At 24.5% G+C, this 27,969-nt stretch overlaps 1 protein-coding gene across 4 annotated transcripts in view; it reads left to right on the top strand.

Annotated features, from left to right (window-relative positions):
* The window catches only part of LOC126896671 (sodium channel protein para-like), a 32,821-nt gene extending 4,938 nt beyond the window's left edge, over positions 1 to 27,883 (top strand). The window contains exons 2-26 of one of the 4 annotated variants that reach the window (XM_050669636.1): positions 11,875 to 11,923; positions 14,788 to 14,883; positions 15,012 to 15,243; positions 15,459 to 15,491; positions 17,556 to 17,711; positions 17,823 to 18,028; positions 18,439 to 18,567; positions 19,179 to 19,270; positions 19,345 to 19,557; positions 19,614 to 19,674; positions 19,747 to 19,891; positions 20,003 to 20,167; positions 20,220 to 20,495; positions 20,565 to 20,708; positions 20,822 to 21,073; positions 21,146 to 21,242; positions 21,339 to 21,407; positions 23,159 to 23,466; positions 23,530 to 23,703; positions 23,782 to 23,944; positions 24,024 to 24,211; positions 24,565 to 24,769; positions 25,163 to 25,285; positions 25,347 to 25,452; positions 26,298 to 27,883. In XM_050669636.1, the coding sequence (XP_050525593.1) occupies positions 15,091 to 15,243; positions 15,459 to 15,491; positions 17,556 to 17,711; positions 17,823 to 18,028; positions 18,439 to 18,567; positions 19,179 to 19,270; positions 19,345 to 19,557; positions 19,614 to 19,674; positions 19,747 to 19,891; positions 20,003 to 20,167; positions 20,220 to 20,495; positions 20,565 to 20,708; positions 20,822 to 21,073; positions 21,146 to 21,242; positions 21,339 to 21,407; positions 23,159 to 23,466; positions 23,530 to 23,703; positions 23,782 to 23,944; positions 24,024 to 24,211; positions 24,565 to 24,769; positions 25,163 to 25,285; positions 25,347 to 25,452; positions 26,298 to 26,340 (3,501 nt within the window). In that variant the 5' untranslated portion in view covers positions 11,875 to 11,923; positions 14,788 to 14,883; positions 15,012 to 15,090 and the 3' untranslated portion in view covers positions 26,341 to 27,883. Of the gene's footprint in view, positions 1 to 11,874; positions 11,924 to 14,787; positions 14,884 to 15,011; positions 15,244 to 15,458; positions 15,492 to 17,555; positions 17,712 to 17,822; positions 18,029 to 18,438; positions 18,568 to 19,178; positions 19,271 to 19,344; positions 19,558 to 19,613; positions 19,675 to 19,746; positions 19,892 to 20,002; positions 20,168 to 20,219; positions 20,496 to 20,564; positions 20,709 to 20,821; positions 21,074 to 21,145; positions 21,243 to 21,338; positions 21,408 to 23,158; positions 23,467 to 23,529; positions 23,704 to 23,781; positions 23,945 to 24,023; positions 24,212 to 24,564; positions 24,803 to 25,162; positions 25,286 to 25,346; positions 25,453 to 26,297 lie in introns of all 4 variants that reach the window. The other 3 variants (XM_050669628.1, XM_050669654.1, XM_050669645.1) reach the window with 3 other exon arrangements.
* Positions 27,884 to 27,969: the final 86 nt, after the last annotated feature.

Here is a 27,969-nt window from a genome sequence, read left to right as displayed (position 1 = left end):
TTTCATGAGAAATAATATTTATTTATCTTTATATTTATATATTACACTTATAAATCATAATACTTCTAATCAGGATATTAATAAAGAACTAGCAGATTATGTAGCTTTTGGAATAATCCACCAATTTTTTTAAATTAAACACTATCTAAAGATTTGCATCGAAGCGTTTTTTTTTTTATAGTGATTTTAATCACTGTCAGATATCATTATACTTGATCCAACTATGCCGCGACCCCCCTGTGCTGGGTTTTTTTTACTATTAAATAAAGGATGGCCTAAAAAAAATGTTAATAAGTCAATAACCAATATTGTTTTATTATTTTTTTATTAATATAATTTTTAGTTATATGCAAGTCACACTCGTTATTCAATTAGATTTTCACAAAAAAAAATTCAAAACATAGATAAATATGTCTAGTATACCATTTATAAGATCGTTTGAATTTTTAAAAAATTATAATTTTGCCTTATAATTAATAAGCAAATTATATGAATTCTCTCTTAATTTTTAAATACAAAAGGGTTTATTTCTTTTTATTTAAGAACAAACAATAAATTCAACTAGATAAAATTCAGATTCTTGTAACGTATAGATGCGTATAATAGGTCCTGTAGGAGCTGAGTGTTTTTATCTTTACAAAAATTATTTACAAAAAATAACAACACCTTAGCTTTATATTCAAGCTAATTTACGAAATTGATCATATCAAGAAACTTCACAGATTTATATTGTCAAAACGTTCAGATGACGTATACAGAGGACAGATTTTCATCTGTTTTTATTTGCAATGTAAATAGATATAGAAGTTAATGAAATTCTATATTTAAGTGTCTTAAAACGTCGAAAAATGATAATATGTGAACTAGAACAAACAATGTATTACAAGCCACAGGGAGTTTACGGCATTTACACAACACGGCCATAAAAGTACGAAACATGATATTATACTGGTATGTCACTAAATGAACCTCTTCATTCTTGTAGTGTTGCCTAATAATTGATAACATTTTGTTTATTGAGATAATTCCCTATTCAAAAAAAAAAAAATCTATCAAAGGAATTGATGGACAATATTTATAAAAGATCTAAATTAAAAAAACCCAGCACAGGGGGGTCGCGGCACAGTTGTGACGTGGTATAGTTGGATCAAGTATAATGATATCTGACAGTGATTAAAATCACTATCAAAAATAAACGCTTCGATGCAAATCTTTAGATAGTGCTTAATTTAAAAAAAATTGGTGTTTTATTCCAAAAGCTACTTGATCTGCTGGTTCCTTATTAATATCTCGATAAAGATAAAGTATGTCAAATGAAAAAGGGTTTATTAAAAAATATTATTTCTCATAAAAAAATTGTGTGGATCCATAAACTTTTCAATAAGTTATAGCATTATAAAGTTAAATATAATATAAATAATAAAATCGAGAATTTTCACACGAAAATAGCATTCGGTAGCCATTTTCGCCGTGAAGACAAGTCCAGAGGTCAAATTTTTTTTTTTCAAATTAAAGTATATTACATTAGCTTTAATTTAAGATATATATAAAAGTGTCAGACCTTCCGGAACATTTTCAAAAGTTATGTTGAAAAAGTAAATTTTTTGTGAAAAAGTTGTCATTTTAAATCCCCCCCTGTGGGCAGGTTAAGTGTCAGATTTACAAAAAAAATATACCAAATGATAAGTAAAGACATCAAGCATCTATATAAAAAAAAATTATATTGATATGTTCATTTTTGAAAAAGTTAGAGCATTATTAAGTTAAAAATATAAAAAAAAATTATTTTACAAAAATCGTAATTTTTTATTAACTTTGATGTCAACTTTCACCACGAAGACAAGTCCAGAGGTCAAATTTTTTTTTTTCAAATTAAAGTATATTACATTAGCTTTAATTTAAGATATATATAAAAGTGTCAGACCTTCCGGAACATTTTCAAAAGTTAAGTTGAAAAAGTTAATTTTTTGTGAAAAAGTTGTCATTTTAAATCCCCCCCTGTGGGCAGGTTAAGTGTCAGATTTACAAAAAAAATATACCAAATGATAGGTAAAGACATCAAGCATCTATATAAAAAAAAATTATATTGATATGTTCATTTTTGAAAAAGTTACGGCAGTTTTTAGTAAAAAAAATTGAAAAAATTTCGAAAATTAGCGATTTTTAAATTTGTAATTTTTTTGGAGGTTTCCCCCATTTACGGGGAACGAGGGAAATTTTTTCAATTTTGAAGGGTAATGTCTTCGACTACATACAATTTGTGATCTTTTGACGTATCGTTGAAAGAAATCCGTTCGGTGAGAGCTGAAAAAAAGTGGTAACAGACACAAAAAAAAAAAAACATATCATAGTAAAACCAATACCTTCTCAGCTTCGCATCGAAGCTAATAATAAAACAAATATAGCAATCAGAAACCGTTCATAAATTAAATTTAAACCTTTTCAATTGTATATTTTCCAAAAGTAAACTTATTAAATTATTAGTGCTTGTATATCTACATAAAATACAATTGATATAAAAGTTTATTTGAGAATTATACGCTGATAATTCCATCAATATAATTAATCATTTATTAAAATTGTCTAGTTTTGTACTCCAAGTAATTTTGTACTTAAATAATATCTAAATTGATTACAATCGATACATGAAAATGTATTATATCAAAATCATAAAAAAAATTTTTAAGGTAACATTTTAAAATAATTTGTTTAGAAAACCATGTTCGATATCAATATAATTTAAATTTTTTTTGATAATTATAACATTTTTCTTTCTTACAATGTTAAATTATGCTGCCTTTATTTAAAATTTTTCTATAAAACTAAAAAAAAAATATTTTTCAGAGCACAGACCTAACATTATTTTTCAGGGCATCATAAATAACGCTTATTTCGATTATTCTATTCATACAAAGTATGTACTATAATGTAAGTGCCACACCATAAGTATGGTATTATTATGACAAAAGTAGTATTATCATAATAATATTTTAAACGAAATTTTAATCAAAATAAATTTAATTTAAACGTCTCTCTATATTTATCTATAAATTCTAAATTTAGCATTTAACATTATAATATTAGAACAATAAATATACTCTTAAGGTATGTTCCTTAGAACAAATTTTTTCATTGATTTTGTGAGTACTTTTAAGTTTTATTTGCGAACTGAGTTTGTTAAAACTTAACAAAAAAAATCTATAATTTGTTGTTCTTTATTTTTTCAAGACGAGTTTCAAAGAATGTTACATTATTAAAAGTGTGTTATGCTATTCGACGAGTAGACTAATCCGAATTGTCGAATTGGCCTGCGGACAATTTATATTCAAGTCTCGAACTTTATAAGCAAAAGTTTCTTTCAACGGTGACAATAAAATTCACAATATTTCATTTTATTTCTCGTTCATTTAATAGTACTAACCCTAAAACTCAGAAGTATACAAATGTTGATTGGCTATTATCAATTATTCCTCTCTTTCTTGAAGGCGCCTACTGATGTTTATGACTAACAAAATATTGATCTAGTTGATGACTTTTGCCCTAAAAAGATTTTCTGTACTAACTTGGTTGCTGTTTGTCATAAACCATGAATTTCCATTTACAATTTAATTTTTTACTAGAAGCCGTATATATTGCCTATCTATCTTGTAAAGAATTCCAATATGCGCTATGACTTTAAGTACTACAAAAGTTTACTTTATGCAAATTTTTTATGAAACTTGCAGTAAATGATAAAAGTATTCAAAATTATACATATTAAATTTTGTAATAAAATTATGATCTCTACTATGACTTGGATTTATCAATTTTAAATTGAATGAACTTAGTTACTAATTAGAATAAATCAATTGTTTCTTAATATTTAAGTAAAACATATAATATGAAATAAGTAAAAAAAACTGACTTTAAATTACTATTACTATAAAGAAATTACTTGTTTTTCTATAAAACAGTTTATTTATAATAAGTCGTTCATAACATATTTTTTACTCCATTAAATTCAGATGACTAATTAAAAATTATAGTTAACAGTCCTACATTTCTTAAAAATTTTCGTATAGTTACATATTCTATTTGCTATAGTTCCTTACAACTTTTCAAATATATATATATATTTTTTTCAAAGACAGTAAATATAAACTTGAATAAAATATCAAACGACATTTTTTTACGAGCCACATTATAATTTATTCATAGTATAAAAGATACCTTAAAGAAAACATTCATTTTGCTTTTAGATATCTAGAGAAATAATAAGCTCGTTTAATTAGCTTTTATTTCAGTGTATTATCATTACGCGAAATTAAGGAAGATTCTATTTAATCTTAAATTTTAAGTAAATGAAAAAAACTACTATATTGATATGTTTTAAAACAAATAGACAGAATTAGACCATATCAATAAAAATATTTCACTAACTCTGAATAATATTATATTTAATCAAATCATTATTGATTCACTAAGACAATAATTTGGACTACAATATCTTTAATAACACTAAGGTGTTCAGAATTAAATAGATGTAATAAACTACATGCAAATTTTAAAATCATATAGTTATCTCAAAGTAATTAAATATTATATATAAACTATATTAAATAATTGTACATTCAATGTCAGCTTAAACGGGTCTGGAATAATACGTCAAGTATTAATACTCATGAATTTACTTTTCACCGCCTATTTAAACATTTCTTTAATAAAAATCCGATACTACATAATATCCTCATCATAAAAATGACGCATACACTTTATACACTTGTCATAACATTAAGTCAAATAATGAACTTTTATATATAATGTCAGATCACACGTTTGAAAATTGACTTTAATAGTACTCACAGAAATGTTAAAACTGCTTTATTTGAAAAAAAAAACACGTGTAAATAGATTTTTTTACTTAAATGTTAAATTGTAAATACTAAGACACTCTAATGAATTAAGCTGAAAATTCAAAGCCTTATGTTCAAGTCTAATCTTGAGCAAAATATTAACAAAAGTTATTTGTACAAAAATTTTTTATATGACAAATTTGATAACAATTGTTATAATACAAATAATTTGAAAAATTCTTACAATTTTCACTATAGGTCTAGCTAAAAAAAAATTATGATAATCTTTTTGTTTTTATCTAGTGTAAGCATAAAAATCTTAACAATATTTATAATACATGTAAATTCATAAACCCACACATACTTATTCATTTGAACCCCTTGTATTGACCTGCCGTTTTATAGTAGTGGTGGGCCAGGCGCCCCGACGCCGCCGTATCGATCACAGGCAACACACACATTTACGTACATACCCAAAGCAAGGGCGTCGTCCGGGCTTATTCCCTTACCACCATCACCACTACTATTGCCGCTTCTACTAGTGAACCCTCTTCATCGTAGCTACCACCAGAGCTTTTTTCGCCTTTTCTCTTCTCGCTTTTTCTTAACTCGATCACACCTCATTTTCCACCTAACCTTACCAACGTTTTCATCAATTATTTTATGAATAAAACATCCATACTCGAAGCTTTTGTCGAATTTTCTTATTTGTTTTTTTTTTCATATAAAACCCAGAATTTTAAAGAATGAAACATACTTCTCGTAAATTATCTATGTTAAGCTGATAATATTACCAAATATTAATGCTAAATAAATAGTAGATACAACTTACAATGAATATTATTTCTGTTATTTTTAGTAATGATTAAATATTATCAATGTATTTGCTGTCAAAACTACATAAAGTTTTATTTTATTGTAAATAACTTTCCCCTGAAATGTTCATGATATTATAAATAATAGATAATGTATGTATACAAATTTTTCATTGTTACCATTATTCGTAACAATTGATCTATTTCCTTATTTATAGAACACTCTTTGTTAATTTGTTAATCATTGATTTTTTTTTCTAGAAACTAAATCACTTAATAGAATACAATGAATATTATTTAAAAACATGGAATGTTATTTGAAAATTTTACCTAGCAAATTTTATATCTATACCTTATTAGTTTTTGAATATATTGGAAATATTTAAATAAATAGATATAACACCGAATGTATAGGACACATTACTAGTTAACACATTAACATGGATCTTAAACTTTGACGCTCTTAATTGACTAAATATAGCTTCGAATAGAATCATTATGGACAGAATCATATCGTGTTAATTACAAAGTTAAATTAATTCTATGACTGGTATTCAAAAACTAATATTTCACTTAAATAGAACGTTGAGATTTTTTAACGTGTAAATAAAGGAAAATATTTTTTTTTTATTAAAATTTACGATCACTTTTAAATGAGAAATTTGTTTTAGTGAATTTAAAAAATATTGATTTGCATACGACACCATTGAAGTTTTTGGTTTTTTTTTTTACGCTCCTGAAAAATGAATATGATTAACATATAAAATGTAGAAAATAACTATTGAATTCAACTCTTTTTAAAATTTTATATTATTGTAATGTTATTAAGAAATAATACGGTATTGCTATTTAAATAATATTTAAAATATATTTGTATATATTAATTAAGAACTAATATAAAATTACTAATATTAAATAAATAATATTATCTAAATTAGAACTTGACCAAATAATTTTGATTTTTGTATAAATAAAAATATATGAACTTTCTCTATCACATTAAATTGGCGCATCAACTTCAGTTTTTATTACTCAGAAAGTATGAAAAATTCCAACACAAACATTGTGGAGTTCAAAGCAAGAATGTTTGTGGGAACCTTTTTTATTTCGTAACTAAAGAAACCTTTTATTATTTTTATATTTGTATGTTAATGGCCTTTTTAGGTACTAGGTATATTAAATGCAGTGCTTTTCCCCCGACCTAGAGTAACTACCTCATTTATTATAATTTAAATATATTTATAAAAGAGATTTAATTAAACCAAATTAAATAAAAATTTGTATTACTTAATTTATAAGTTAATTCATATCAAATTATCCATGGCTAATATCCAAATGTCATACATACATCGTTTTAAAAATACCTTCCCCTCGTAAAACACTAGAATTCATAAATGTCAATCAATGTAAATGTCAAGTTATTCACTACACTTTATGTAATTAAAAAAAAATTAGATTCAAGTATTAAATGAGAAAGGAAAAATTTTGAATTCATATATTTATCCTCGGCGAAGGATAAATACAATTTTATATTTTTACTTTATATATATATATATACATATATAAAAGTTTAAAACTAAATTATAAGACGTCTTTAAGATTAAAGCTATTAAACAATTTTACGAATTGTTGACATTTTAATTATTACTGTTGTATTTTTATTTTGAACATTTTTAGAAATAAAACACCATTATCTTGATTGATGAATATAAAAAGGATTTAGCGAAAATTCCGTTGTTATTTTATAATTAAAAATGTTATAGAGAGCATCTTTAGGCGTTTTAATCATATTTACATCTATTATATTTATTACTTAAATTTTCTTTAAAATTTATTATGGTTCAAAAATTAATTTGTTTTAATGTTGTAATATTGTAAATATTTTAGACTAAACAAAAATTTGAGATATTTGATTCAATAATATGTATACAAAAATGTAATAAAAAATTGTGTAATATTAACTACCCATGTATAATATCTCAGATAATTCATATAACTTCAAAAACTGTAATAAAAAGATTTAAATTAATAAATAAAGTCAATACGACTTTATAAATTCATTTTCTTCAAATTTCTAATAATAAACACTTTTACTATGTAATAATCGTTTTTTTGCATGAAAATAATTTTTAGATTTTTGAATATGGGATCATAAACATGCAATCTTATTTACGGTATATTACTGAGTCATTATTCACAACTTATTGAAAATTTTATATAAATTTGTTAAGAATCGTATTATCATGAAAAGGAATATTTTATTTTTTGATGTATAAAAATATCGACCATATAAAATATAGACAATAAAATACTAAAAAAAGTTTTTAATAACATTAGTAAAATGAGAACTATGAACAACTATATTGTAATGAACTTTAAACAATTGTCATTTAATTATTTCGTTCACACCAGGTAGTGTCCGACAATTCTTTTCTTTGACTCTTATGTCATTATGGTACATAAATTGTATTATTCAGCGTAAATTAATATTTTCCCTGTAGACAATTTTAATGGCGTGACGTGTATCTTAAGTTCGTGAGTAACTGAAATTAGTCAAGCACACAATAATATAAACCACAAATATTGATCCTTGGCACTTTTATTGAACACTGAGAACAAGTGCGTGCACGCGGGTCTGTCTGATTATATATATATATATATGTTTTATTTATTTATTTATAACTATATAGGTACTTAACACAATATGCACCTTAAAAATAAGAATAGAATGTACAAAAACCATAAAAAAATTGGATGAATAGAAAGGACTGTCTTCGACGCAAATAAAAACACTCTATAACCTTTCATGAAAGCCTACCTCACCACCATCAAGATTCTCATTTGTTTCTTTTCCGTTTTTCCCTTTTATGTTGCTGTTAAAGGTTAATAGAATTTATAATCGGATTGCCATTTTTGAAAAGGGTGCTGTAGAGTTTACCTGTATACTGAAGTCGTTCATTTACAACCACACATTTTTATTTTACAACTAGTAGCAAATAGTTACAATTTACTATTATAAGCCCATATTTACTTTGTTAAAGAACATAAAACATTTATTTAAATAATTTATTATATTTAATTATAAAATAAAAACATTGCCTTGCCGTATAAATAAACCCAACCAAAAAATAATAATATAAGGCATGACTGAAAAATAAAATTTCGAAGTTTTTAAATATCATAATACATTTTTTCTCAGATAATTTTGTTTATACGACATGTAAAACATGTCTTATAAATAAAATTATTGGTTTGGTAAAATACTCGAACCTGATTTGACATACTAGTACCATTTTTGGTCGAGAAAGTCCAACCATTTGCTTTTCTATATTGCATACGATTTTGTGACTAGGATCCTAAAATAACTCTCAAAATATATTTACTGGGCGTTAAAATCGAAATTTTAATCTCAATATGTATAAATTTTTTTAATTAGCTGCTTAGACTCCAATAATAAAGAAAAACACAAGAAATAGTTTATGGAATTAGACAAATTTGATTAGATTCTAAATTCAGATAACATTATCAGGTCTGTTCTTGCAGAACATTTCCTTTAAAACATTACTCCTTTCATAATCTAATTGATATATGATTTGATTTCACAATATTGTAATTCAGATTACTACGCTATATCTGCAGGTGAGGCATATTACTTAAGATCATCTCGTCGATAATTGTCACTATAATAGTATAACTTCTTCAAAAGATCTACTAAACAAGTTATTTTAAAGCATTTTTTATATTATTATTTGTTTACAATCTACTCTATTGTGCAGATTCGTTTGAATTATTTAATAGTTAGTTATTTTAAGTTTTTAAAATGGTCACTATTGTTCCAATAGTAATTTCAAATTTACGTCAAACTAGCACTGTGTAGTTAGCACACATATATTGTAAGCATTTTTTTGTTGTATAACGTTTAACGCTATTTAATTATATGAAGACACTCTAAATCAAAACTACACTATTATAATGACGAGATGGTTTGATAAAATTTTTATGACTTTACATTTTAACAATAATTACTTTTGATAACAAAAATCATAGTTATTAACACTTTTAAATAGAGGATATTATTTTTAATATATAACCATCGTCGAATTTTAGAGGGTAAAAGGTCAAGTATGTTTTAAAACACGTTCAGTGATAATCACGTTCTAGTGTATCCCTAACATAAATTTTACTTTATAAAAATTTCATGGTAGTATCGAAAAAGCAAATATCATGCCAATGTACATCAATACCAAGACCATACTAAGTATTTCAAGGCCTTCTATTGTCGATTTACAAATAATCTATTTTATTTTATTTTGAATAAATAAAGGCATAAAATAAATAAGAAATTTAGCATGTACAAAATTATACATCTATAATGGTTTAAATATTAATAAAAAAATAACTTTTATTTTACAATAAAAATACAGAATTTTTTTTTATTCAAAAATTTTTGTTGATATTATTGTTATTGAAACTTTTATGCATTACAAATACTGTAATTTGATCAGTCACAATAACTATCCTATGTAAGATACTAAAAACATATTTAAGTATTTTAATATTAAAAACTAATGTCATGAAAACACTTTTTAAAATATCTTATCTAACGGGGTATCAAATAGGCAATTTTAGTACACATTTGTATTAGGAACATATTATTATTGAATTATATTTAATTGGTTATTTGTCATTTTATTTTTAGAAAGTCAAACTAGATAGTTATTTCTAACTAAAACATTTATTTTAATCGAAAAACAACAAATTAATATAATAATTCAGATATATTAAAAACAATTTTTACAATATAACTTTTTTTATGACTCAGCATTTGAATTATAAACATGAAATATGCTACACTTATAACAATCAGTGAATTGTATAAGGTACAGTGCGGATGATATGATGATCAGTGACCATGATTTAGATAATGTGTTATGTAATAAGCATTTAGTGTTATCATTTATACGATGATAAATTAGCAGAAATACCGACAGGCTATTGAGTACTTAAATTAATAAACGTTTTTGTTGATGACACATAGAATTATTTTTAATGATTATTATGGTTACTGTCCTGAAGTAAAAAACACACTAAAAAGTATTTTTATAAAATATATTTATTTATATGGAATAAACTAATTTTTTTTTTTATCATTTTTGTCAATATAAATTATATATAATATTTAATGCTTATTGAAATAATAGTATTAATTAGTTTTACATTTACTAATAAATTTTTAATTTTTTGGTATTTTATTCAAAATTACATTAATTTCAAAAAAAAAATTCTAGTTTTAGTTAAGTTTTATCATAGACCCTTTTAAAGTTATAGCATCACTAATTAATACTTTAGAGTGATCCTGTATCTCAAACTCTTCAAGTTTCTGTTGTATGAATATAAAATCTAATTTCATTATCAAATAAATAATTCTCAAACGGTTAAAAAAAATTATTCATTATTAAAAATACATAATAACTAATTGTATTAATAATATAAATACTATTAATGAAAATTAAATAATTACATTTATAAATAACAACTTTCATAAATATTTTCAATATCTTTAATGTGTATACAGGCATTTCAAAAAAATTTTCAGCTGAAAGGTTTCGGTTGGCTATTTCTTTGTAATAATAATCATAAAATGTTACATGAAAAAAAATCCAATAAAAAGTAAAAGAGCTAGTAAGTTATTGCTTAAAAGTTGATTGACTGAAAATCAGTGACTAGATTATACGGTTTAAAAAAAGCGATTAGCTAAATATTACAGAATACCTATTTTATACAAACTTATTTTTTTATGTGAATAACCTATAATCATGTTGATAAAATGCAATTATACATCAAGTTCATTAAGACTATCTAGAAGTCATTCAATACCAGTTTTCACTCTTGCACACATCATTTACCTAACACCAAATTAAAATCAATACTATAGAATTTCAGTATCAAAATATACAACATTAATGTCTGTCAATTATACATTAACAATGATTATTTACAGACATCCAAGGCTTCTATTTTAATTAAGTTTTAAATTTTTTGTTGACCAGTAATTAATTACCCTAAGAGCCATAATAATTAATTTACATAAACTGACAAATATGTATTAGATTTAACTAAATATATCTTTTAAATATAAAATTAATTAGTAAAAAATAATTTTTATAACATGACTTATTCAAATCTTAAAAGTATGGTATTATATTTTTTTTTTTATTTGTTTTTAGGAGAAACAATGACATGGAAGAAAGAATCGTAGAAATACATACATTTTAGGTGAGAACTGAACATTTATAATTTTGTATAATAAATTATTACATTAATAAATATTAAAATTTCTTTTTAATATAGCTGTAAATAAATCAATTCTATTACATCAATTAACATAGTAATATTTGGTAACCAACATTAAATATTGTTTTTTTATAAATTTATTTTAGTTCTTATACCTTTATATAGTTTTCAAAAATTTCACAATAATATTTCAGCATTTTTGTTGTTATACGCCTAAAATTATTTTTAGAACATTTTAGATTGTACTTTTTTTTATTAAACTCTATAGATCAAACAACCTTGTCAAATCATGCATGTTAATTTTTAGTTGAAAGAAGCTGCAATGCGGCCGTAGTAGGTTTCGTGACTTGCGTTACTGGAGGCTATAAGGTTTTTAACTATACCTATAATCGTTATATACTTTTTTGCACTAAAATCAGCACAATTCTTATTTAATTTAAACATTTTCATCACAAATTATTTATTTATTAATTTTTATTAAATATAGTTATCAATTCAAAAATATACCAACTATTTCAAATAGAATATATCAATATAAAATACAATTTTTGCAATGCATACATGACAAAATGTTATATAGTTTATTAGGTCACGTAGAAAGATACTTAAATAGACCTTTTTAGTTTTATCAAACGATAAAATAGCCGTGATCACAAAAGGAAATGGAAAACATAGTACTCTTCCATATTTTTTTATTATAATGTATTTCTCTACGGAATTAAAATATATTTAAATACAGAAAACACCAATTATAAAATTGTAACTCGACTGTTTATGTTATTGTGAACACAGCTATAGAAAACTTATGTTTACCAACATAACATACATGTGTACGAGGGTGTACGTTTTTATAAGCTTCAAAATATTATAAATGATTATTCATAAAAGCTACATATTTTGTTATTCTACTCCAACTAGCAGTTGATGAAACTGAATGCGTGTCACTGATACATTAAGCTCTAACAGTAGTCGTCTAGGTGCATATATCATTTTAACTACATTTATATTGATATTAAGTCTAGTTTATAATTTATATTATCTACAATCCGAAATTAATCAAAAACATCTTTATCAGAAAAAAAGTAAAATTCGATTAAATTTTACTTAGTAATTAATAGTTAGCTACATTTGGAAAAAAAGTGTTGAGGAGATAAAAACTAGTTGATTAATGAGAGTTAATACAAATCATACATGAAGCTATAAAACAAAAAATCATTATCGCAAGATAAAATATAAGAGAAATAGCATTGATATAAAATAATATTTTGTTTTTTTTTGTCATTGTGTTTCACACTGATACGTTTATAAAAACATGCAAGTTCTGTTAAACTGTATAAGGTATATATTGATATACTAATTTAGCACTTAAGTATCTACAAGTTATGAATATTTTTTTAAATAGTCCAATAAATAAAAAGTAAAACTAGATGTTTCTCAAGTTTTTCTTATATTTGTTAAGAATTTCGTATGCGTTTCATGTCTGAGTGTTGATGGGACCTTACAGGGTTTCATTTTAACCGCCTTTCTTGAGCCATACCATTCTAAATTTCTTTACTATTACATCTTTTCTCATACATTTTACTTTCTCACTTTAAAATGGTTCTTTTACCACATATCGTTTTCTATTGGCTCCTTTTTTATCAGATTATCGTTGTCATAGGGTTACACCATCAAAAAATCAATATTGTGTTTTTATGCACCACGCATAATAAGGATATATTCAAGTTCAAAAAATGTTCGTTCGTTTAAGTCATTTTATTCTTTTTGTTAAATAATGATTTTTTTATAAAAATAGAAAGATAAAAATTTAGTTTATTTTTATAAGCCATCGTAAATATCAAGTTTATTGTATGAAAATAATTCATAATGGTAAATTTTAGGAGGAACTTTCAAAAGTTAAATAGGAGCAAATTATTATTTTTTGCTATTAAATGATGGATGGTACGAATAAAATTATGTCGGGTCCATAATCAGTTTTTTGTTATTACATTTTGAAATACTATCATTAATATATTTAGAAAAAGTAAAGAGTAGGACAATATTTAGCGCCACCCTATTTTTGTCATAATACATAAATAAGAATCCACATATATAGCGCACTCCACATGTCTATCACTAAAAATTATATTAATTCAAAAAGTAGTAATACAATACTGGTTATTAACCTGTCAACATTTTATTTAGGCCATTCTCCATCTGATATTAAAAAAATAATAATAAATTCCCATTTAACTTTTGAAAGTTACCCCTAAAATATACCCTTAAAAATCATTTTTTTTTTTTGTAAGTAACATGATATTTTTATAGTTTATATAAAAAAATTTAATTTAATTTTTATACTTTTATGAATAAATCATTATTTAATGAATAATTAGAGGATACTATACTTAAAAAATCACATTGTATATTATACTATACAAGGTGATCAATTCTAATGATCTATACTTGTCACAAATATGTCGCTCCCCCACTGTGCTGGTTTTTAAAAGTAACTTTATAGTTTAAAACTACGATAAAAATTTACATGACATATCTTACAAACGATTTTAAAGGGTCTATAAAAAATATAGAATAAATACTTATAAAATAACAAGTATTTAAATACATAGTGTAGATATTTAATACATGTGAGTACAGCTCGTACTGGTGTATATTTATAAATCAAGGAATTGATTGTTTCTAGGCTTCATTTATTTTACTGTATATTTTAAACCAACATTTGATAACTATTAAAAAAAAATTAATTAATTAATTATACTACAAGCACTTCTGAGATATATTAATTAATTAAACATAAAATAACTAAATAATGAATTGTGGATTTAATCACATCATTTTTATTTCAGATTGTTAAGTATTTGAACGTGCTCAAACTGTCTTATTCAAAGAATGATTCCAAAATAGAGCGTCGTCCCAGACGCCATTTTCCGGATGGACGAGAGGTAATAAAACTCATGATAAAGAAAATTATTTTATTAGTAAAGAAAAAAAAATTTTATCAACTTTCTAGTCTTCTAATTAAGTTCAAAATATTTGTAATGAATTTTTAATACTTTTTCTTTATTCTTAGAGGGTTAACGTGCTTAAGCCCTCTCCCACAGTCCGGAGGGGGCAGCCCGACAAGGGTATAAAAAGAGGTTTACCCGACCATGTCCATTGCTGACACCGATTCTTCATTCTCCAGTGAAGAAAGAAGCCTATTCCGTCCATTCACACGTGAATCACTGAGGGCCATTGAGCAACGTATAGCTGAAGAAAATGCTAAACAGAAAGAACTTGAGGAAAAAAGAGCTGAAGGGGAGGTAAATAATGGCTTATTGTTATACATATCTAAGTTTCGTTTAATCTAAGATCGTTTTTTCCTATTTTTAAATTTTAATTTTTAAAGCAATCAATATATTTTTTATCTCATAATCAATTTATTTTCTTAAGTTATAAAAACTATAAACTTCACTAGCGGTTTACATATCTACTAATATTAACCCAATTACTAATATTAATTTATTTATTGACTTAGCCTGTGCCATGGAAAAGAAATAAAAATAAAGATGTAAGCTAAACATATGTGAAGATTTAAAATATATGTAATTAGGCATCATTAGGATAGATATCATATGATATGTATTAAACACATTTTACTTTGATGCGTAAAAAGTATTATTACAGCATTTTATTTGCTATAATATTAAAGCAATGTATAATAGCATGCCATTAAATAGGTTAGTTAGTAATATGCAGTACCCAATTTATTCAACAATAGCTATATTATAAGTAAAATAATATATAGCTTAATGTATATTTAGATACTATAACGCACATATTATTAAGCATAGAAAAATTAAGTGTGTTAATAATTATAACAGTAGTTATAGAGACTAATTTAGATAATTACAGGGTGTCCCACAAATTTTTGATATCTTATAACTAATAACATTTAATTTAGCGGATAGTTAGCAATACTTTTTTTGAAGTAATTATTACAATTTTGGACAATGTTAAAAGCATTTTTTTTTATTATTATTATTTCTCTTAAACAAAAAACAATTAAAACTTTTTTTTTATTTCAAAATAGCCATTTTTGGTTTTTTCCCATACACAATTTTGATGGATTGATAACAACTTAAGAATACACACTTATTGAGTTACAAGCAATTTAATACATATAATGAGTATATAGTGTGGGCGAACTATTCGTTTTAAATATGCACTACTGCGAATTATACACCTACCCACATTACTTACTCTTTATATGTATTAAAATGTTTGTAACTCAATAAATTATTATCCTAAAGTTGTTATCAACGTAAGAAATGATATTAGAAAATATCTATTTAAAAATTATAAACAATTTTTTTTTTAATTTTTATTAAAAATAGAGATGAAAAATTTATTTAAAATATTAATTTAAAACTAAAAATTACTAAAAATTTGTGGATAAATATTTCCAGAACAGTGTTACCATTATCAATGCTTTTGAGTTAAATATTTTTTTTACTTTTTAGTATTAAATTAATATTTTACTTGTATTTTTAATTTTAAATGTAAAATGTGTTATTAACGTAGTCTAATACTGCAGTAATTATATTTAAATTAAGTAATAAAATATTCGTTGGATCTTTTAAAATTCTTGAATTTTTGAACTTTTTAATTTTATTAAATCATAATGGAATTCAAAATTTTCATTGTTTCTATTAGTAAATACAAACATATTATCTGTATATATATATATATATATATATGTATGTATGTATAATTTCAAAATACAAATTATAGTTAATCAATTAGATTATATAAAATTTTATGATTAATAAATACCTATAATGTATTAAATTATTTGTTTCGATTTCATTCTCTTTATAAAAATAATTAATTGTATTTCCGTATGTCTTTGCCATGTTAATGTTAAAATAAGTAATGTTAAAATATACTGAACAATGTTGAAATTAAATGAATAAGTTTTAAACATTTAAACATTAAAGAGAAATAAAGATATATTTTTTATTAATTTAATTTAAAATGGAATTATTTTAAATAAATAAATTTTATTAAACAATAAATATTTGTTCTCTAAAACTAATTCTTCTCATGAAAAAAATTAACAAAAAAAAAATATGAGTCATTAAAACGGTTATTATTAATTTAAGCAAAGGTTCCTAAAACAATTTCTAATTCAAAAGAAATCCATTTAAGATAGCTCAAATGATACTTAACACTTTTATTAAAAAGCTCGACAAAATTTTAATCTGTACACTTTTATGAAAAAAATTATTATTTAACATTATTTATCATTCTTAAAAACATTATATATATATTAATAATTTTTTCATTTTAATTTCTAAAAAGTTTCATTTATGCAATTTAAACCAATACATAAACTTTGAAAATTAAACACAGAAATAAAATTGAAATCGCATATTTAATTATAAATGTGTATTTAGAAAATCTCTCATCTATCTTGGATGAAGATGTTTTTAGTTCGTTGATATAATATAGATAATTTTAGCCACAAGTAATGAAATGTAAATTTTAGATTTATTGAAATTTAATATGAATAAGGCATAAATTTAAATCATTCAAAAATGTATGAAATATATATATCTTTAAACCATTACAGATTCGGTATGAAGACGAGGACGAAGATGAAGGTCCCCAACCGGACGCCACTCTGGAACAGGGAGCGCCATTACCAGTGCGACTGGTTGGTACATTCCCATCCGAATTAGCGTCCGTTCCGCTAGAGGATATTGACCCTTACTATCAAAATCAAAAAGTATATACTTCTAATTAATAAAACTTAACGAATATTATTGGTTTAAAAATGTCATTAAAATAATGACAAAACGTGAATACATAAGTTAGTAAGAAATAATGTTTTTCTCAGACATTTGTAGTAATTAGCAAAGGAAAAGATATCTTCAGATTCAGCGCTACTGATGGCCTTTGGGTACTAGACCCTTTTAACCCCATCCGAAGAGTCGCCATTTACATATTGGTACATCCAATATTTTCTGTTACAATCATCACAACTATACTTACAAACTGTGTTTTCATGATAATGCCCCCCACTCCAACTATTGAAGCATCCGAGTAAGTAAAGCGATAAGGTTCATTTAAACAATTAACTATGAATTTCTTTGTAATTAAAATTATATATTTATTAAAATACTAATTACGTTTATTTGTTGTTACGTATACATAATAATTATAAATACTTAAAAAAATATTAGTAAATGTGTAAAGTTATATTGTATACTATATGATATATATTTTCCAGTTTTATTTAACCTTAGGTTTATTAGAATTTATATTATTATGATATTTATCCATAAATTTAATAATTTACGTTAGATATTAGCTTATTTATATTATATTTACTAGATCGCTAGAGACTTCTGTAATAAATGTTGAGGATAGTGTTATTAAGTATACGTAGTGTTAGGATAATTGACTTTTTTGTTTTATATTTTTATGTTTTATAAAAATCTAATCGTTTCCAGAATAATATTTACCGGCATCTACACATTTGAATCGGCTGTGAAAGTAATGGCCCGAGGTTTCATATTAGAACACTTCACCTATCTTAGAGATGCATGGAATTGGCTAGACTTCATTGTTATTGCATTAGCGTGAGTAGTAGAAGTAGATTAGTAAATACCTCTATGAGGGCAATTATTACCACAATCGAAATACTTTAAAATACTAGAATAATTCTGGGGAGCAATGCTAAGAGTTAGTACGTATAATAAAGAGGATCAATAGGAAATGTATGTTTGCATCTTTTAACTTGTTCAAGTCTAATTAATATTATATAAATGTTGTCATATACAATTAAAATATGTCAGGTGAATTTATTTACTTTTTTTATTGTATATTGTGTTATCTTAGAAGTATTTTCCCAAACCTATTAAAAAATTGTTATATAAAAAATATTTGAGTTAAAAAATTGTGTTCATTAATAGTGTGTCAGATTAAATAGATCAATTTGAAATATTAGATTTATATGCTATTATGAATATTAGAAGACAATACTTAATTAATCTAGTCATTTACAATTTTATAGTAACTTATTCGTTTTATTCTATTAGTACTTAGCCATAGTTTTTGTTAAAGGTTATTTTATTATAGATTATGAACAACTAATTTATAAAATTATACTTTTAATTAGTAAAAATTATATACTATTTAAAAAGGTTATTGATTTTTATAAGCATGTGTAGTTAAAAGTATCAATTTTCAGTTACGTTACAATGGGTATAGAGCTTGGAAATCTAGCTGTTCTTCGTACATTTCGAGTACTCCGAGCGCTCAAAACTGTTGCCATTGTGCCTGGTAATTATTATCCAATATAAACAATCATTTTTGGATTATTTTAAGATTCTAACTTTATTTTTATACACAATTAGGACTGAAAACTATTGTTGGAGCTGTGATAGAATCCGTAAAAAACCTCAGGGATGTCATAATATTAACAATATTCTCACTGTCTGTGTTCGCGTTATTGGGTTTACAAATATACATGGGTGTTCTTAAACAAAAATGTATTAGGGAATTTCCGACTGATGGTTCAGCTGGTAATTTGACTGATGAAACTTGGATTGACTTCGTATCGAATAAATGTATGTAAATCTTAAGAAGTTTTTTTAGAATTTATAAAAATAATTTATTTTTATAGCAAACTGGCAAATTGGTGAGGATGGCGAATATCCTTTATGTGGTAATAGCACAGGAGCTGGGTAAGATACAATCGTGGTTAAACTTTAAAATAATATAAACTAGCACTAATTATTTTACTTGAAATTTTTTAGTCAGTGCGAACCTGGATACTTATGCATACCCGGGTTTGGTCCTAATCCAAACTATGGGTACACTAGTTTCGATACATTTCCTTGGGCTTTACTATCGGCTTTCAGATTAATGACACAAGACAATTGGGAAGCTTTATACCAACAGGTATACTGATTCTTCTATGTATAATGATTTTATAGTTATATTAACGTCTTAAAAATATAATCCCTTATATCAATTGTGCTTCTTACAAATCGGTTTTTATTATTTTTAAAGGTACTAAGAGCAGCTGGTCCTTGGCATATGTTCTTTTTCATAGTTATTATTTTTCTTGGTTCATTTTACCTTGTCAATTTAATATTAGCTATTGTAGCGATGTCATATGACGAGTTACAAAAAAAAGCAGAGGAAGAAGAGGCAGCTGAAGAAGAAGCTATAAGAGTAAGTTGAAAAACAATTTTTTTTTTCATTATATAATATTTTTTATTTTAAGGAAGCGGAGCAAGCTGCTAAAGACAGAGAAATAAGAAGACAAGCTCACGAAGAAAGAGCAACAGAAAGAGCAGAAAGAGCTCGAAATATAAACCAACATCCAAAATCACCTTCAGACTTTTCATATCAAAGTTACGATATGTATGCTGGTCAAGATAAAATGCATGGAGATGAGAACAACCGTGAAAAGATGAGTTTAAGATCAGCATCTATTACAAGTCAAGACAAACAATCAGAAACTGCAAGTGTGGAAAAGCAAAACGGGAAAACAAGAAATGTAAAAATTTAATTTAGATTAATTTATTTCTATATATAATAATTATATATTATTGCTATATCTATGTAGACTAGTTTAAGTTTACCTGGTTCACCATTTAATCTAAGAAGAGCATCACGGGGAAGTCATCAGTTAAGTCACCGAAATACAAGACCAAGATTTTCAGGAGTAGACACCAAACCTTTGGTATTAAATACTTTACTTGACGCTGAGGTAATAATTTAAAAACCTTTTAATCTAATTTCCCATTAACATATAATAAAATATTTGTTTTAATTAACTTATAAAATTATATTAAAACAGACTTCTTTTTTTTTTTTTTACAGGAACATTTACCTTACGCAGATGATTCCAATGCAGTTACACCTATGAGTGAAGAAAATGGTGCTATTTTAATCCCTTTATCTTATGCAAATTTTGGATCAAGACACAATAGTTATACATCTCACACTTCTCGAATCACCTATACATCACATGCAGATTTGATAAAACAACCAGTTCCAACAAAAGAGAGCCAACTTAGGTCAAGATCAGCTAAAAATTACCAAAATTCTGGGGAACAAAAATTCTACAAGGAGGTAAATCTAATTAAAAAATAATTCATGTGTATATTTTGAACATATAAATAAAAATGCTTAATTACTTTATAGGATGAATTAGATACAGGATCAATAAACAAATCCAAACAACAGTTAGATGAATGTAGCTACAACGAGCAACAAAAACATGCTGTCGTGGATATGAGAGGTTTGTAAACAACAACGAAAATCATAAATTAAACTATGCAGCTTTATAAGATTTGAAAGTACTAATTTCTCAAATTAAATTATAATTAAATTCTAGATGTAATGGTACTAAACGACATTATTGAACAGGCAGCTGGCCGTCAAAGCAGAGCGAGTGAAAGAGCAGGTATGTATTAAAAAATTTGATGCATAACCTAAATTTTTTGTTTTTTAATATATATTAATATTTAAAAAAACAAACTGTATAAATTAACTGTGTGCGTTATTTGTATTTAAAAACTGAATTATGCTCTGAAAACAAATACTTGCTATGTTCCTGTATAAACTTGCATGTAGTTTGCGCATACCTTATGTCTTACGAGTAACTCAGTTATTTACTTCAAATTATTTCATTTTAAAACACAAGGAAAACAATAGAACTATTAGCAATTAATTCTTCTAGTATTACTATTAATATGACAACTTGCTCACTCAGTACTTTTATCAGATATGCATGAACATTTTATCTCTTCTTAAAAATTATCTATTAGAAATTACTGTCCAAGAGTCTGCAATTTGGTGAAATAGAAAATTGTATTAGTCATTATTTAAACGATAGAAAAAAAATACTTCCCTAACATCGGCATTTATATATAAATTTAAAACAGCATTTATTTCCATACACGTTGCTTACCTTATAAATGTTTGACAATATTTTCTTGGTAGTTATGATTTGACATCAATTTTTCTGTTTTGTTTTAGTATTGTATTACTATTGAATCTGTAAGCACACACATTGTTCAATGAAATTTTGCTAGTTGGAATATTTTGAACTTATTAAATTTTTCTTTTATCATCCAAATGACCTATAGTATAATCATAATTAGTTTTCTAATGACCTGCTTCAACTAGTAAACATTCATGATTCATTGTGTAACAATACATTTAAATATTCTATTCTTCCTCTTAGTGTTGTTAGTCACTTATGTAGATTGTGTTTTGTTGGTAGACAATATTTTTATATAAATAAATGTATTTTGTTAAACGTTATTAACATATTAATTATATGATAACCAAAAAAAAAGAAAAGTGTACATTTATTTTTTGCTTTTAATGGATAGTGAAAAATTAAAAACTAAGATTGTTAAGATTTTAAATAAAATATAAGTGTACCAGTGATAATTAAATCTACATTACATCAATTGAAATATCAACAAATTCTAAATTAAAGTTGTTAAGTATTTTATTTATATAAAATATGAATAACTTAATTCTCCTTTATGTTCTTAAAAATCTATTGTCATTTTTTAATCAAATTCCTTACAGATTTCGTATTCTTAAATAATTTAGAATAAAATGTGTTTAATATTTGAAAACTAGTGTTTTTTATTTTACAATAAATAATCCATATAAATGTAATAAGTAATACTATTAGAAATTTTATATATTAATCACAATAAGTATGAAAAGTATATTTATTTGAGTTTTGACTAATTTTATTTTATTTAAATGAAAAACAAACTTTTATTTAAAAATTCATATTAATTTTTGTTTTATTTATTGAATAAGTATATTATATTGAATTAACTTTCAACAAAATTTTTTATTTTAGTATAAAAATTATATTATTTCATAGCTATTTACTTATAAGAAAATATTTAAAAAAATTAAAGGAAGTAAAATGTATTAGTGCCTCATAAAATATAATGAGTTTTAGAAATATATGTAGCAGTCTTTAAATAATATGGAGTTATTGTTTCCATTATAGGTTTCTTAAGGTATTCATTTTACAGACTCTTGCATATCTAAAAAAACTAATATATTTGAACTATTATTCTAATAGTTATAAAATAAATAATAACTTAAAATAAAAGGTGCTGAGATAGATGTTATATTAATCGTAATATTGGTGGCTACTCTCTTGGTTGCATGGGGTAGTATCCACAGTATACGTGTTTCCAACAGATGAGGATGCTGTGTGTGATGAAGATGACGAAGAGGAAGACGACGAGCCAACATTTCGGGAAAAATTTCAAATGTGGCTTTTAAAGTTCATTGATACATTTTGTATTTGGGACTGTTGCTGGCCATGGCTGAAATTTCAAAAAGGTCTTGCATTCTTAGTTTTTGACCCGTTTGTTGAACTATACATCACATTGTGCATTGTTGTTAATACGTTGTTCATGGCTCTTGATCACTATAAAATGGACCCATATATGGACTATATACAGAACAAGGCTAATCTTGTAAGTAAACTTAGTATCTAAAAATCATATTTTCTAACCAATAATAAAATATTATTGCTTAAGTTTTTTAGTGCAACATTTGGCGTGGAAGCAGTTCTTAAACTGATGGCTATGAGTCCAAAGTATTACTTCCAAATGGGCTGGAATATTTTTGATTTTATTATTGTTGTGTTATCTATTGTAGAATATCTTTCAGCTGGATATCAAGGTTTATCAGTATTGCGATCATTTCGTTTGGTAAATAAAAAATATCAATAATTAAGTGTATTGAAACGTATGACTAAAATTAATACAAAATTTCTACTTCCCAATTAGCTTCGAGTTTTCAAATTGGCAAAATCGTGGCCTACTTTAAATTTATTGATATCAATCATGGGTCGAACTATTGGTGCATTAGGTAATCTAACATTTGTATTGTGTATTATTATATTCATATTTGCCGTTATGGGCATGCAACTGTTTGGCAAAAACTATACAGGTATGAAATTTAATTTATTAACGTATATTATTTTTTATTTTTATTTAAGACAAAAAATTTATATTCATTTTTATTTTAGAAAAAGTTTACCTATTTAAAGATCAAGAACTTCCTAGATGGAATTTTACTGACTTTCTGCACTCATTTATGATAGTATTTAGGGTTTTATGTGGTGAATGGATTGAATCAATGTGGGATTGTTTAGTTGTTTGTGAACCTACTTGTATTCCATTTTTCTTAGCTACTGTTGTTATCGGCAATCTTGTAGTAAGTCTAATAGAAAAGTGTTTATAAATTTTAAAATATTTTATATAAAAGCAAAATAAAATTTAGTAGCAAATATAAGTATAGATTAATGACGGATGATTAACTACTTTTTTTACTGATTCAAATTAATTTTACTGATGTTTTATCAAAATAGTATTATACAACTTTTAGTTAAATTTTTAATTAATCATATGAAATTACTTTACAAATATTAATGGCTATAAGTATCTCAAAAATGTTTTATTTCTTTCTCAAAAAAATTATTTTAATGAAAAATAATAATTCTACATAACCATCAAACAAAATCTGCTTCTTAAAATAAGATAGAAGTTTAATTAACTTATTTAATATAGGTACTAAATCTTTTTTTGGCATTACTGTTGAGTAATTTTGGTTCATCAAACTTGTCTGTGCCAGCTGCCGATAGTGATACTAATAAAATTGCTGAAGCATTTGAAAGAATTGGTAGATTCAATAAATGGGTGAAAAATCATATAATGAATTTTTTAAAGGCGTTAAGAGCTAAACTTACCAATCAAATATCAGTTCAGGCGCCAGGTGAGGCCTGCCTAAACTACAGTTGGGACCAAGGTTAATTCCTTTTTCCTATAAAATAAATAAAGTATTTAAAATAACATTTTGACAATTGCATTATCAATATAATATATAATTTTTAAGAATTTTTTTTTATCACAATTGTGTAACAAACTTTATTGTTAAACTTAAAACAACTTTTGAATACATTTTTTCATCCAAATTATAAAATAAAACATCCAAGAACTATAAACAAAGAATAAATTTATTCTTGTCATTTAAATAATAATTATTATTAATATATTAAATAATTATTATTTAAATAACAAAAATAAATTAATATTTATGGATGCAATTGTTATAATTCATTATATAATTTTATGATTTTTCACTTGCAAAATATTTTTGTTATACAAGGTCAAAACCGTGAAATTGATTTAAACACCGATGAAGTAATTATTGATAGTTTAATGCCATACAAAGATAAAAAAGATCAGGTTGAAGTGACCATTGGGGATGGTATGGAATTTACAATACCAGGTAAACTTGAGTACAATTTACAGCAACAATACATTTTATTTATAAAAAATATATTGTATAGGAGATGTCAAACAAAAGAATAAAAAATCTAAAATTGAAAATTCGATAGGAAATCACCAAGTTAATGTAAAAGGATATAAAGAAACATCCAACGTGGATTTTGATAAGTAAATCATACTCAAAAAAAATAATAATTTTCGTTAAATAACTAATTATGGATAAACGAGTGCTTTAAACATAAATGATCATATTTGATGTTATTTTGAGAAGTATTTCATGGATTTAAGTTATGACATATACTTAAATATTATTTTGAAATCAAATTTTGGATTAATTCAAGTTCAAAATCAATTGAAATAAATCCAATAAAAAAAATAACTGAACTTAAAAATATACCTAAAAATTAGTTTTAAATTAACTACTATTTTCTTATACTCAACTACAATAAAATTGATTTGTTTATTATTTAAGTTTAAATTTTTAGTTATTAAAAAGCATAGTTTTCTTTCGTAAAAATATATTAATTCAATAATAATTTTTTTTAGGTCATAGCAAAATATTTCTTCCTGGATTTTAAAGCTACTTCAGTCAATTATGACATTAATTTTTAACTTGCCATCTCACGCAATTTATATATTCATACTTTAAAAAAACCATACAAAATTACTAACACATTTTATAAACTATTCTATGGATCATATAAAACTTGTCAAAACAAATAATTTTTTACGGTGTTGTGGTAATATATCACTCAAATATTGACAAAATCTGAAGAACTTTGTGGAATCTAAATCTTTGTAGTATAGTATCATTACTATATTAAATTTCCATTGAAAATATTGTTTGATAATGATCTTCCTACGTGAAATGTTAATTGAAACTTTAATAGCTTTGTAACGTTTTCACACCATATGAGAAAGTAAAGATTTTTCGAGTGTTATAAATTGCATATAGTTATATCACATGTGCACTTACAAAATTGTATGGTTGTTTTTTTTTTTTTTTTTTTTAGGTCTGTGAATAAGACATTGAAGAGCTTAAGCTATACTCGCTGAAGTATGTTATCCACATTCATCATATATAATATTTATATATAACTATTTATACATAACTAAACGTCATTTTGGTAACTTAAATGATAACATTGTTTAAAAAATTATTTAGTATGTAAGTTGATCTCGCTTTTTAAATAATAAACCGCAGTGTTTACATGTTATTCAGTAAATAAATATAAGTGATTACCATTAATCATCTAAATTAAATGTAACAAATTATAATAGTTACAAAGAATCTAGTTACTGTATAAAGAATCTTAGGCTAAAAACGTAATGAATAAGAAATCAAGGCTTCTAATGACCGAGTCTTCATTTAACAAAATTTTAAATAATAGTAAAATATAACAAAAGAAATACGTCGTTTAAAAAATAAAAATTATCTGTGATATTTCTATATACGTCGTATCTGTGATTAACGTTTTGTTTGTTTTCGCCTCTTTTTTGTTCATATTTATACTGTTATATATTTTCGTTCATTGGAGAACACTTTTTCAATATATAGTAAATTTATGTATATAACAAACGAATTTATATATAAAATTAAATATATGTAATAAATGCTGATTATATAATAATATTATAAAACAATTGCAGACATTTTGTTTTTGCTAGATATCATTTTGCTTTTGTCTGATCCTAAAAATTGAAATATTTTCATCAAAGAAAGGATCAAAATAACACCAAATTAAAAATAAATGATAAAAAAGTTTTAAAATTTAATTTATTTGAAATTAAATTGAAAAATTCTATGCTAGTAATTACTTAGTAGAGAAATTTTGTTATAATATCTGTTAAGTTTTTAGTTGTAAATCCATTATTTAGTGTTTATAGAGTTACCAAAATGACGTCGCTTTAGCTTTAAAGGCTTTTATTTTGGTATCTTTTTTTTTAAACAAATATGAGGAAAGAAAGCGTATAAACCTAATGTGATTATTTTCTAATTAAAAATAGTAATAATAATAAACGCTTAACCCAATTACTGAACGCACAAATTTTGTAATGGAGCATTTTTATTAATTAACAGTAAAATATTTAACGCGTCTTATAATCTGCACGGTTATTCTTAGACTTCAGAATTTGTACTAATGATTGAAAACTACTGAAAAATCGTTTTGTTACATTTTTGAAAATTGTTGAAAGTTTTAAGATTTAGGTAATGTTGTAAAATATTGTTAATTGATGGATGATATTAAGTATTGTATAAATAACCAATTATTTATAATTTTTGCTTAAGGGTTATTATGAAATTATTATGTTTACGCCTACGTTTTATGTTATTATAATTGTTTTGGGGTAATTTTTACTAAATAATAACTATATTAATTTTATTACATTATTATCTGCTGTATCTGAGACAAGGACAATGCTGAATAATGTAAATGAAAATATTTATGCGACGTTTTTCGCACCGGCATGTCCTTCCCTCTTTGACGGTACGAAAATTGTCGGATAATATTGCCTACAAATATTTTTTAATATTGTACATTTCATATTTTGCAATAATATATTTGTCTCTTTATTAAAAAAATTATTAAAACGTTAATTGTGTTATCCTTTTTTTAATATATTCCTTTATCCGTTAAATAAAAGATATTCATTAATAATTAAGGTTGGATTTGGTTTAAATAT

The sequence above is a fragment of the Daktulosphaira vitifoliae genome, unplaced genomic scaffold (assembly GCF_025091365.1).
Source record: "Daktulosphaira vitifoliae isolate Bord-2020 unplaced genomic scaffold, ASM2509136v1 Scaffold_1, whole genome shotgun sequence".
Classification (NCBI taxonomy): Eukaryota; Metazoa; Arthropoda; class Insecta; order Hemiptera; family Phylloxeridae; genus Daktulosphaira; species Daktulosphaira vitifoliae.
Note: the sequence above shows the minus strand (reverse complement) of the source record. Positions and strands in the feature narration are given on the sequence as shown.